The sequence below is a fragment of the Acomys russatus genome, chromosome 15 (genome assembly GCF_903995435.1).
Source record: "Acomys russatus chromosome 15, mAcoRus1.1, whole genome shotgun sequence".
Taxonomy (NCBI): domain Eukaryota; kingdom Metazoa; phylum Chordata; class Mammalia; order Rodentia; family Muridae; genus Acomys; species Acomys russatus.
Window position 1 is genome coordinate 62,231,071 of NC_067151.1, and position 13,078 is coordinate 62,244,148.

General features: G+C 49.6%; 2 protein-coding genes across 5 annotated transcripts; both read right to left on the reverse strand.

Moving 5' to 3' along the window:
• Positions 1 to 263: 263 nt before the first annotated feature.
• On the reverse strand, positions 264 to 898 carry Lenep (lens epithelial protein). The gene has a single exon (XM_051156851.1). It carries the CDS (start codon positions 610 to 612, stop codon positions 427 to 429), a length of 186 nt encoding a protein of 61 aa, XP_051012808.1. The 5' UTR covers positions 613 to 898; the 3' UTR covers positions 264 to 426.
• A 322-nt stretch (positions 899 to 1,220) lies between these two features.
• On the reverse strand, positions 1,221 to 9,492 carry Flad1 (flavin adenine dinucleotide synthetase 1). Of its 4 annotated transcripts, none has more exons than XM_051157544.1 (8): positions 9,384 to 9,491; positions 8,749 to 8,960; positions 5,363 to 6,107; positions 4,736 to 4,883; positions 3,525 to 3,623; positions 3,252 to 3,441; positions 1,545 to 1,618; positions 1,221 to 1,458 (listed from the first exon to the last, which is right to left on the reverse strand). In XM_051157544.1, the coding sequence occupies exons 1-8, from the start codon at positions 9,391 to 9,393 to the stop codon at positions 1,323 to 1,325; spliced, it is 1,614 nt and encodes a 537-aa protein (XP_051013501.1). In that variant the 5' UTR covers positions 9,394 to 9,491; the 3' UTR covers positions 1,221 to 1,322. The 4 variants fall into 4 exon arrangements, 3 of the variants coding, with proteins under 3 accessions (XP_051013501.1, XP_051013503.1, XP_051013502.1); XM_051157546.1 differs by having other exon boundaries at positions 9,399 to 9,447; XM_051157545.1 differs by lacking the exon at positions 9,384 to 9,491 and adding an exon at positions 9,159 to 9,332.
• Positions 9,493 to 13,078: the final 3,586 nt, after the last annotated feature.

The window sequence follows — 13,078 nt, forward strand, 5'->3', positions numbered from 1 at the left end:
CACTCTTCTTCCTGCTTTCCCCACTGTAAGCCTTGTCTGTGCACACACGTCCCTCAATTCCCCCTTAGGCGCTCAGAATTTTTGGCCTCGAGGCCTATTTATTTTATGTAGAGTTGAAAGGTTACCAGATTATCTTAGGGGCGGTCCATTCCTGGGTCTTGAAGTCCATGGTAAGATTAATCACCTGGGGCGGTGGGGAAGGAGTGCCAGATCCTGCTGCGGTCTCATCGGAGTCTTAGCCAGCAAGCCAAGCTCATGGTGAAGGGCAGTGGGCTCCAGAAGTCTTAGGGCTATAGGAAAGATGGGTGAGCTGGGCTGCAGGTTCCACCACAGAAGCTGAGGCTGCTCCTGTTTGCCCTCCCCTCCCTTCCCCACCTGAGTGCTGCAGGGCTTGGTGTCAGGGGTGTCAGGAGGTGCTCCCTGCTATCAGTCCAGCAGTTCCTTGATACACCAGCAACAGAGGAGGATGTAGGCGACTTCCTTCAGGGTTCGAAGTATGCCCTCCCACCCTGTGCCCATCTTAATGACAGGCACCTGGAGCCCTGTACCTCGAAGGGCATCTCTAAGAGAGAAGGGCAGGGCCTGGGTTAGGGGCTGCATCAGAGGCTTCATGTGGATGGCCAGCTCAGCGGAAGGGTGTGGATGCTGCTGTTGGGGCCTTTTATCCAGTCCCCACCCCTTCAGGCCTCATGACTAAAAACAAAGGCTCTAGGGTCTAGCAAAAGAAGGTTCTGGGCCCTGGAACAGGCTGAGTCAGCCCTATAGTCAGGGATGGTGATGGTTAGAAGGGCGGGCTTGGCCCCTCCATCTTTCATCCTTTACAGCCAGGAGAGCTCAACTTCCCTTCCAAGTCGGCTTGCCTACTCCCCTTTGCTGGGCTCTGGTTCAGGCTGACATAGAGTGTCATACATAGCCACTCCCTTCTAGTATGTTCTTTTTGTTTTGTTTTTTCTTTTCTTTCTTTTTTTCCTCTGGAGACAGAGTTTCTCTGTCCTGGACTCACATTGTAGACCAGGCTGGCCTCTAACTCACAGGGATCCACCTGCCTCTGCCTCCTGAGTGCTGGGATTAAGGGCCTGGGCTACCACCACCTGGCTCCTTCTAGTATGTTCTACATTGCTCTTGGGCCCCTGAGTGAATACTGCCAGTTCAGAGCTGGCAGCCTTGGTCCACTTTTGCCCCCCTCGACGTTGGAGCAGGAAGGCACGACCAGAGCAACAGGCACCGACAGTGGAGTGTGAGGTACAATTTACTGGTGACATGACAGGTTATACTCCAAGCCAGTCCCCCTTCCCTCCGTCTTGTCCCCAGCTCGTGTGAGGTCACGAGCGGGAGTTCCTTTCCTCATCTTCATTCTCCAGCAGGTATGCCGGACGGTATATGGGGCGTCCTCCTGGGCTCAGAGACTTCAGGGCTGGATTCTGCACCGTGTTCTCCCGACTCCCCAGCGACGTGTACCTGGAGTGTCAAAAGCGAGCATGTGGATAAGCGCTGGCCTCCCCCATCCCAGTATCCTCTCACCCCTGCTCCCCCAACAACCTTACCCTCGGTCATACAGGATACAGTATGGGACAAACAGCTGACGCAGAAAATCCCAGATGTTTCTGTAGGTCCAGTCCTGGGAAATGACAGTCAGTCACTGGAAGTGTCCTCGTCCGCACCTGCCACTGCCACCCCAGGGATGGGTCCATCACTGGTATTTCTACTCCCCTGGCCTTGAAGAAGGCTTGCTACCTAGATCTCTGTGTACCTTGCTCTGTGTGGGCTGGAGAAAGTCCTTAGCCTCTGCCAACTTTCATTCTTCAGCTTCCTGCCCTTGTGGCACAAGCTCCAGAAGGGTGGCAAAGTCAGATGTGTTTAAAGTCTAGAACTTTCTGCCATGGTGGAAGTCTCTAGCCCCATACTGTCCCTGCCTCCTATCGTGGGCACCTGAAAATGTGGCTAGGATAGGTGAGTTTTCTGGGATGGAGAAATGGCTTAGGGGTTAAGAGCACTGACTGTGTTCTTTCTGAGGACCTGGGTTCAATTCCTAGCACTCACATGGTGACAAACATCTGCACTTTCAGTTCCAGGGTATTGACTCCCTCTTCTGGCCTCCTCAAGCACCCTGGGGTGCATAGTAGCCAGACATACAGACATTCCTCATACGTCTTAGGCTGGTCTTGGCACTCACTATATAGCTGGGAATGACTCTGAACTTCTGTCCCTCCCGCCGCTCCCATGTCCCCAGTGATTTGTACCTAGAGTAGTGAATAGAAGGCAAGAGGATGGGTGGGCATGGTGGTGGAGACTGAGCCCAGGGTCTGTGCATCCAGGGAACTCCACCTGAGCTACATCCCGGTGTTATGTGGTACCAGGGACTGAACCTCTCTCTAGTCTTGTACAAGCTAGGCAAGGAGCCTACCAACTGAGCCCAGTCTCCAGCCCTAAGAGCTGGCTTTTAAATTTTACATAATTAAAAAAGTGACATTATGAGTCACATGCCATAAATTTTACCTTCTAAAAGTAAGGAATTCAGGGCTTTTGTTTTCTTGAGACAGGATTTCATGTAGGCTGCCTAGAAGTCACAGTGTAGTTCGTGCTGGGCTTGAACTCACACAATCTTCTTTCCTTTGTCTCTCAGAGGCTTTAATCATTTGTATTCTTTTTCTCTCTATTTTTGAAATAGGGGTCTCATATGCCCAGACTGGTCTCAAACTTCCTATGTAGCCAAGGCTTGCCTTGAAGCTTAAAACACTTGTATTTATTTATTTAATCTGTGTGAGGGCGGGGCAGGGAGGCCAAAGGGCAAACTGTGGGAGTCAGCTCTCTTCTGCTGCCATATGGGTCTGGAGATCAAAGAGAGGTCATCAGGCTTGCCAGCCCTGGCCTTAAACTTCTAATTCTCCTGAAGGCCCGAATTACAGGCGTGAGCTACCTACCGTACATGATTCCCAGGTGTGGCAGGCAAGCACTATACCAGACGAGCGACATCCTCAAGCCCCATCATCTGTATTTCATTTCAATTACAGTTTAAGTAGGAACAAATTATTATCATAGTGGAGAGCGCAGGCCCAGGACACTGTTTTTGTCCACGTTGAAAAAGCACAATGCCTGCCACCGAACTATTGGTCAAAAGAATGAATGAACCAATAGCACTGCCTGCCTAGGGAGATGGGGGCCCTCGGCTCAAGCCTCAGGCTCTAGCGTCCTCACAGAGGGCGTGGGGGGAAGGTACGGGGACTCGAGGCTAGCCAAATTGGTCTCATTACCAGCAGCGGGTTGACGCGCATGAAGGAAGGCCAGCCAGGGTCGGTGGGACTGAAGTGGCTGAGGCTACAAGAATAGGGGTCAGTGCGTCGTGTGCCCATCAGCACGGCCTCCAGCTGGGGGTGTTTTTCCTGAAGCTCACCCAGGGCCTGCTGCATGTTACCCTCAGCTTCCAACACCTGCAGGTGATACCTTAGGGGGGACAAGGAAAGAGATGAGGGGCGGAGTTGATTCTCCCAAGGCCCTCATGGGAGTCCAAACCTCCACGTCCCTACCTCTTGATGGTGTCCTGGAGAAACTGTTCCAACTCAGGGAAGGGCGAGATGCTACGAATATACAGGATCTGGAGAGGTTTTGCAACGTCAGGAAATTTCCTGAGGGAGAGTCAAGATTCACAGGCTTGCCCGTGTGGACAAGAAAGCTGTTCTCCAGAGAGCTCAGCACTCTGGCACCTAGGGGCAACACCTGCCCGTTCTCCCTTTTCCTCATTTTCCTCATCCAGCAAACCCAGAGCCACTTCCTCGGAGAAGCTCACTCTGATCTCTTACACTTTTGGTTTGAGCCAGGGTCTTGCTGTGTAGCGCAGGCTGTCCTGTATTTCATGAAATAGCAGCTGGTTTCAAACCTGCCACCCTGCTCCGGCATCCCAAGGGCTGGGGCTACTGAGGTGTGTGCTACTGAGGTGTGTGCTAGTTTGCTTGGTTCATTCTCATCTCAAACCTAAGCATTATTTCTGTTGTTATAAAATTAAAAACACACCCTATCCACCGAAGGAAAAAAAAATGGGTCTCACTGGTTGGCCTGGAACCTACTATGTAGACCAGGCTAGCCTCAAATCACAGCAGTTCAGCTCCACTGCCTCCGTTGGGGTTAAAGGCGTGTGCCACCCCAGCCAACTGAGAATTTTTTTTAAAAAAAAAAGATAAGGCTTTTTAAAAAAAAAAGTCACGCTGGGCAGTGGTGGCGCACTCCCTTAATCCCAGCACTCAGGGAGGCAGAGGCAGGCGGATCTCTGTGAATTTGAGGCTGGCCTACTCTACAGAGCAAGTCCAGAATAGCCAAGGTGACACAGAGAAACCATGTCTCAAAAAACAAACAAACAAACAAACAAAACAAAAAACCCAAAGCCCCAAAAAAGACCCCAAAACATTCCCTAGGCTAGCCTCCTGCTCCTGAGCTTGGAGGAAGCACCCTCACCACCTCTGACTGCTGGCACCGCCACCAGGCCAGGTTATTTTATTTCCGGTAACTGCCTCCCCTCCCCACCTGAACTATGACTTCCCTGTGGTTGGTTACACACCTAGACCTACAGTCACACATGTCAGACGCTCAAGAAATGTGGGGGTCACAGCACCGGCTCACCTTGTTCCCTTCCTTCCTCCAAAGCTCCACCCGTGCCCCCTTCCTCCCTGCTTTCTGGGACCGGGAGCTGGGTTGGTTTTGAGTAGGCATTTCCTGGGCCTCAGCTCCCAGGGGGTAGGCTTACCTCTGCACTGCTGCGTGGAAGAGGTGGAGGAGGGCGGTGCAGTCCTTGCCCCCATTGAAGCCCACGCAGAGCTGGGAGAGGTCGTACTGAGCCAGGGCGGCCTCAATGGTTTGTAGGGCACTTGCCACCTTTTTCCCAAGACAAGACCCTGCCATGCAGGCAGGGAAGAGAATGTCAAGTAGGTATATATGGCAGGCTGAGAAGTCGTGTTACCCTTGCTTAAAAACTTCCACTACCTTCCCAGTGTTCTGGGGACCCAGACTTTTGCATGCTGGCCCACATGGCTTCTCTGTCCGCAGATCAAAGCTCCTGTCTGTCCCTGGTGTGGAGTCCACTTCAGCATCTGCATCTCAGCAGTAACCAGCTGTCTACCGGCTAACCCCTTTGCTTGAGCCCTGCGTTACTCCTACAGGCTGAGCACACGGGCTTCTGACAAGCTATACCAACCCCAACACCCAGCACAGCGCTGGGAGCTAATCAATAGTTACTAGAAGAAGAGATGAGCCAACAGCAGCTCTCTTGTACTTTTTCCTGGGTCTACCTATGGGCAGCCCCCTGCCAACATCACTAGACCTAAAGAACAACCCAGACTCTGGGCCACACTGCCTTCCCCAAGGAGGGACCTACCTGACTGAGCGAGTTCGTATACAGCCTCACCGGCCTTCTCCACAGCATCGGGCAGGTAGGGGACCAGCGACCCCTGGGGTAGGCGTGCAGTCAGATAGGCCAGACATTCTTCCAGGGGCTCTTTTTCCTCAGAGTCTAGAATCAGCTTCACCTGGTAGTAGTTGCTACCCCAGTCAGGGTAGGAACCCAGGCTAAGCCTACGCCCAAAGTGGGCTTGGGCCTCAGTTAGGATGGGGGCGATGGTGCCCTCCGTGGCAGCCACGTACAGCTCCTTCAGGTGGAATTGCACAGCTGGGTTTTGGAATAGCCCTTTCAGCCCCTCCAGCGCTCGCCGCAGCAGCTCCGGAATTCCTGGGAAGAGGTAGACATTTCGGACAGAGACCAGCGGGAATCTGAAGGGATGGCCAGTTCGAGGATCTGTGCCGTAATGCAGCCGGGCAGAGGAGGGCACCAGCGACAGCTTCTCCCAGCCCTCCCCTCCTAGGGTCTTGATGGCTGCTTGGAGTTCAGGGTGTGGCTTGAGCTCCTCCCCAAAGGCCTGTGCCACAGCCTCAAAGGTCATGTCGTCGTGTGTGGGGCCGATGCCCCCCGCAGTGAGGACGTGCGTGAAGCGGCTGGAGAATGAGGTGACCTCAGCGGCAATGGTGGCCACCTCATCGGGCACAACAGAGACTCGGCAAACCTGGACCCCCAGGGAGCGCAGTGTCCGGCAAAGAAAGTAAGTGTTGGTGTCTTGAGTGTGTCCCTAGGGATTGGAGGAAGGATGAGACTGTCAGTGCTGGTAGGGGGTGGGAATGAAGGGCAGATGGGGGGTGGGGTGGGCAGCTACATCTGTCTAGTGATGGGGTGCTATTTTGGGGGTGGGGGCAGGGAGGGTTCCTCCTTAGGCTGCCAAGGAGCCTGGAACAGGAGCAAGAATGACAAACCCCATTTGAATGGAGAGAAGAGGGGATTTCCCTTGGGGCCACTTTGCTATCCATCCATCCATCCACCCACCCACCCACTCACCCATCCCTCCTGACCTCACTCGCATTTATAGATTCTGCAGTTTGAGCTCGGCCTCACATATATTTATAGGCTCAATCATTAATTCTGTATGGATCTTTCGACCTGGTCACCAGCCCCAACAGTTTCAGCTTAGTCCCTGGCTTCAAGTAAGTGCTTCACAGCTTCACCACGGCCCCTGGCTATTTTGCACAGTGGCAACCCAAGACACTGCCCATGGTCAGTTAGGCCTTTTTTCAAGACAGGGTTTCTCTGTGTAGCCTTGGCTGTCCTGGACTCACTTTGTAGACCAGGCTGGCCTCGAACTCACAGGGATCCGCCTGTGTCTGCCTCCCGAGTGCTGGGATTAAAGGCTAAAGGCATGCGCCACCACGCCTGGCCAGTTAGGCCTTCTTGTCAACTGCACTTCTAAAATATCTTACCATCTTCTCTCTTGCTGGTTTCACTTCCTTAGGCAGGTCCCTAGCACCTTTCTGTCTGAACAATGCAGACAGCCTCCAGCCACCAGTCTGTTCCCGGTCTTCTAAATAACCTTTTAATGTGTCACTGTGAACACTGAACCACTTCTGTGCTCAAAAACACATGTCCTTTCCAATTGAATACAGAATAAAGTTCAAATTCTTTTGCAATCATTAAAGCTGGCTATGTTCCATGCCAGACAGGGTGTGTAGCCTTGGCTGTCCTTGACTCGCTTTGTAGACCAGGCTGGCCTCAAACCCAGAGATCCACCTGCCCTATCTCCTGAGCGCTGGAATTAAAGGCGTGCACCACCATGCCTGGTGTCTAACACAAACTCTTGTTTTTTGTTTTGTTTTGTTTTGTTTTGGTTTTTCGAGACAGGGTCTCTCTGTGTAGCCTTGGCTGTCCTGGACTTGCTTTATAGACCAGGCTGGCCTCAAACTCAGAGATCCGCCTGCCTCTGCCTCCCGAGTGCTGGGATTAAAGGCGGCCGCCACCATGCCTAGCCTAACACAAACTCTTAACTACTCATCCCTCTATATAGAAGTAGCAATTAAAGCTGAGAAAGAAGATATGGTAGGGGCTGGAGAGATGGCTCAGCGGTTAAGAGCACTGTCTGCTCTTCCAGGTCATGAGTTCAATTCCCAGCAACCACATGGTGGCTCACAACCATCTATGATGTGATCTGATGGCCTCCACTGACCTGCAGGTGTACACACAAACAGAACATTGTATACATAATAATAAATAAATAAATCTCAGCCGGGCGTGGTGGCGCACGCCTTTAATCCCAGCACTCGGGAGGCAGAGGCAGGCAGATCGCTGTGAGTTCGAGGCCAGCCTGGTCTACAAAGTGAGTCCAGGATGGCCAAGGCTACACAGAGAAACCCTGTCTCGAAAAAACCAAAATAAATAAATAAATAAATAAATCTTAAAAAAAACAGCACTCATATACATAAAATAAATAAATAAATCTTAAAAAAGATATGGTAGCCCAGGTGATGGTGGCGCACATCTTTAATCCCAGCCCTCAGGAGGCAGAGGCAGGTGGGTCTCTGTGAGTTCGAGGCCAGCCTGGTCTACAAAGGGAGTCCAGGACAGCCAAGGCTACACAGAGAAACCCTGTCTCAAAAAACCAATAAAAATAAAAATAAGATAAAGAAGAAAGTTTGTGTTCTGAAGTTGAGATGGCAACATACGGGAAGAGTTTCTAAGCCAGCATGCCTACCCACAGTCAGGCCCTACCTCAGAAAAAGGTTGTGCTCTGTAGTAAGGGGAACTGGGCTAGAATTCCATCTCTATTACTTTCTTCCTTTAATTTATTTGGAGACAGGGTTTCTTCCTGCAGTCCTGAAATTGGTTATATAGACCAGGCTGTCCTCAAACTCACAAGAGACCCACCTCCCAAATGTTGGGACTAAAGGCGTGTGCCACTGTGGAATTGTTGAAGTTTGTAAGGCCACATGTGATATAAGTACATGCCAGCCCCCGGTAAACACTAGAAAAGGTCAGGGTAAATATCAGTTATAAAGCTATGCCTGCCACATCCTTCGTAACAGCGCCAATCATTCAGAATTCAGACTAGTTTTCTTTTGGTACCTTCCTTCTAGCTCACCTATCCAGTCTGCTGAGGTGTTTCAATAACTACCAAATAGTCTGGATACCCATTACACACACTTGTATTTCTCTCTATTTGCTGTGCCTCCTGTAATCGTTATGTGGCGAGCTGCAGGAAAGTTGCTACCCATCTTTCAATGGGAAAACTCAGTAACGGTAGGGTCACTTTTCCTCGCTCCAAGACCATACTTTGGCAAGCAAAGCGATTCCCCCCCCCCCATCCCCAAGCAAAGCGACCCCCCCCCCGCCCCTTCCACCGGAAGGAGAGCCCACAGCAAGAGAAGCCTCTTCAGTTCCAGACACACCTTAAGGATCTCATCGCCAATAATGATGATGCCCGCCGTCACGTTGCGTCCCGGGGGAAGTTCAGAGGTCCGGGATGCCATGGTCCTGCCCTCTCTGCTCTTTTGCAGGGCTCTCCAGTGGCCGCTCAGAACCCCAGAGAGGGGCCGTAAGCACTGAGAGGCCGCCAGGTCTACAGGATACTGGAAGCCATACAGTCCGGGGTCGAGGGAACCTGGAAGAGCCAGAGAGGGCAATGGAAAGGGCAGGAGTGTACCTTCTTCCTTCTTAGAAGAAGGCTCAATCTTCTAAAGTCACAACCTTCAAAAACGCCTCCTTTACTCGGGCCTCTCTAACGTATTCTCAAGTCCCAGGCTCCTAAAAGCACCCCTATTCCTATTCCTTTAAAGTGCCATGCTCTCCCAAGACCTACCACTTTGGATATTTCCATCTTCCGAGCAGGTCTAAAATTTGCTGTCTTGGGTATCTGCACCTTTAAATGTCTCTTCGCTTCAGGTCACCTGTCCCTTTAAATGTCTACCTTATTCTGGGCCTCGGGTCCCTTTAAATGCATCTCTTTCCTTCCTCTGCCACCGACCAAAACTGCACCCTTTCTAGCCTGAAACCTGCTTTTCTCACCAGGCTTCAGATCACTGACCTCTTATCATCTCACCTGCCTATTTTGCCCCTATATAGGGCCCTTCGCTCTTTCCTTTCGCGTGTCCTAGAACAGCTTCCGTACTCAAGGTCCCGCCTTTCAGCACTTCATGTTGATTGGTTATTCTAGCTGTCGCTTAACTCTGACCAATGGTCTTACTGGTCTAGCCCACAGTCGCTCACGCGCTTCATCTAGGCGCTGAAGAAAATGCTAAGTTGTTATTGGCAACACCACGTGGTCATCACTTCCCGGAAGTAAAATAGGGGCCTGGCCTTAGTCCGTGGAGGGCGGGACTTAGAGTTTGGGGGCACAAAAGGTTATTGGGCCGTGCTTTAAGGACAGTCGGATGCTGTTTTCTAGTAGTGGAAGAAAATGAAAGTCTGATTCTGTTTCATTGAAACATTAAAAAAACACTTAAACCAGGGTTCTAGTATATAGCCCTGAAACTTGTCTATATAGACCAGCCTGGCCTCCAGCTGCCTTCGGAGCGCGGGGGTTCCAAGCACAGGATACCACCGCTGGCTGCATCCACATTCTTTCTTTTGTTTTTTCGAGACAGAGTTTCTCTGTGTAGCCCTGGCTGTCCTGGAACTCACTCTGTAGACCAGGCTGGCCTCGAACTCTGCCTGTCTGCCTCCAGAGTACTGGGATAAAAGGCGTGGGCCACTAAGCCCGGCTCTGTGTTCGAATGTGTGCTAATTACCGTCTTCACTCCCCAATTCTAGGCAAAGGGATCAAGAGCTGTTATTGGCACCGGAAGACTTTGCCTTTTTTTGTTTTTAAAAGATTTATTCATTATTATATATACAGTGCTCTGTCTGCATGTACACCTACAGGCCAGAAGAGGGCATAAAATCATATTAAAGATGGTTGTTAAAAAAAAAAAAAAAAGATGGTTGTGAGCCATCATGGTTGCTGGAAATTGAACTCAGGATCTCTTGGAGTAGTCAGTGCCCTTAACCTTCGAGCCATCTCTCCTGCCCTTAGTTTTTTGTTTTTGTTTTGTTTTTTGTTGTTGTTTTTATTTTTGTTTTGTGAGACAAGGTTTCTCTGTGTAGCCCTGCCTGTCCTGGAACTCTTTGCAGGCCAAGCTGGCCTCAAACTCAAGAGATTTGCCTGCCTCTGTCTGGGATTAAAGGCGTGTGCAGCCACCACGCCCAGCTTGTTTTTGTTTTTTCAAGACGAAGATCCTCCGCCTCCCAAGTCCTGGGATTAAAGGTGTGAGCCACCACCATCAACCCTGCTTTGCCTCTTAAACTAAATGTTCAAGAGATTTTCCTGCACCAAGCTGGGAATTTATTTTGTAGCAAAAAGAAGGTGAAAACGATGTTTTTTAACATTAACAATGGGGAGTGATCTACTGAGTGTGGAACCTTCGTTTGTTCCTAGTATAAATGGAAAAGCTTAAACCTCTTTGACATTAAAAATTAACAACCCAGGGGCTGGAGAGATGGGTCAGTGGTTAAGACCACTGTAATTCCCAGCACCCACATGGCAGCTCACAACTACTGTCTGTAACTCCAGTTCCAGGACCCTTACACCAACATACATGCAGGCAAAACATCAATGCAAATAAACATTTTTAAAAAATCATTAAAAAAAAATTAACAACTCTGCCTGGCGTGGTGGTGCACGCCTTTAATCCCAGCACTTGGGAGGCAGAGTGGATCACTGTGAGTTCAAGGCCAGCCTGGTCTAGAAAGCAAGTCCAGGACAGCCAAGGCTACACAGAGAAACCCTGTCTCAAAACAAAACAAAAACATACAAAAAGAAAACAAAACAAACAAACAAAGAAATTAAAACCTCTTTCCTGCCTCGAAAAGAGTATCGCTTGTCAGTGCTCCATCCCTGTAGAGAGAAGGACCTAAGCAGGAGTACCTTGTACTCACTTTGGGTCCTCTTAGCCTATTTCATTCCTATTTCAGCACCCTCCACCCTTTATGGCGCTGGGTAAAAATAGTTTAATCGTCTGGAATCTCTTTGGAAAGTACGTGGTGGCACACACACCTTTAATCCCATGACTTGGGGAGGCAGAGGCCAGCCTAGTCTACAAAGCTAGCCAAGGTTGGGCAGGGAAACTGCGTGTGTGGGTAGTTGTGTTGTTGTATTGACTGGAAAGGAGGGCAGTGCTGCATCACTCATGTGGAGGTCACAGCACAGCTTTCTGGAGTCGCTTCTCTTTCACCTTTAGGTGGGGTGGTCCTGGGATCTAACTCATGTAGTTGACTTCGGTGACAAAGGCTTTACCTTTTTTACCTGTTGAACCATCTCAGTAGACCTACCTAGGATGGGTTTGGATGGGGTCTGACATCTACTTTTCACCTGGGATTTTCTGCTGTGACTTGGAGGCATTCTGAACCACAACTGGCCAAATTTTACTCCAAACTTTTAACAAATATGTTCTCTTTACCTGTGGGGAACATGCTGGCCACGTGGCTTAGTGTTAGAGCACTGATCTAGCATTGTAAGGGTCTAGGTTCACATCCCAGGACTGAAAAAGAAATTGTTTGTTGGATACAGGTTCAGAAAGGTGAAGGGGTACCACACAATCTTAAAATGCTATATCGAATGTAAGACCAGCCTTAAGTGTAGAGGGAATGAGTGTGACCAGAATGTATTATATACTTGTTTGAAATTTAAGCTGGCAGTGGTGGCAGACACCTTTAATCCCAGGACTCAGGACAAAGAGGCAGGTGGATCTCTTGAGTTTGAGGCCAAACTGATCTATAGAGTGAGTTCCAGGCCAGCCAAAGCCAGATTCCTCAAAATGACCAAATAATTTTTTAAAAGATTTATTTATTTTATGTATATGAGCACTCTATCTGCATGTACAACTGCAGGCCAGAAGAGGGCATCAGATCCCAGTATGAATGGTTGAAAGACACGTTGGGAATTAAACTCAGGACCTCTCAAAGAGCAGCCAGTGCTCTTAATCACTGAGCTAGCTCTTTAGCCCGCTGCCCCCCAAAAAGCATATTAATTAAAAACATCTCACCACTCACCAAACATCCAATTGCCTAATATGTGGTATTTATTTTTATTGTATATTAAAAGTGGTATCTGAGGGCTGAAGAGATAGCTCAGACCTTAAGAACACTGATTGTTCTTCCAAAGGTCCTGAGTTCAATTCCCAGCAACCACATGGTGGATCACAGCCATCTACGATGAGATCTGGTGCCTTTGAACACTGTATACATAAATAAATCCTTAAAAAAAAAAAAAAAAGCAGGACATGGTAGCACATGCCTTTAATCCCAGCACTTGGGAGGCAGAGGCAGGCAGATCTCCACGAGTTCAAGGCCAGCCTGGTCTACAGAGTAAGTTTCAGGACAGCCAGGGCTACACAGAGAAACCTTGTCTGGGGAAAAAAAAATTTTTTTTTTTACTTCTTCCTAAACAATTGTTCCAAGTTTTTGGTTTTTCTTTCTTTTTTCTGGACAGAGTTACTCAGAGTCCTGGCAGTTCTGAACTCATTTTATAGACCAGGCTGCCCTTGAACTCAGAGATCCTCCTGCCTCTCCCTCCCCAGTGCTGGGATTAAAAGCATGCACCACCATACATGACTTGTTCCAGGCTTTTGTTTGTTTTTCCAGACAGGGTTTCTCTGCATAGGCTTGACTGTCCCAGACTTGTTCCAGGTTTTCAAGCATATTACTAGAGCTATTGGTGAACATGCTAACACATTGCTGAGCCCA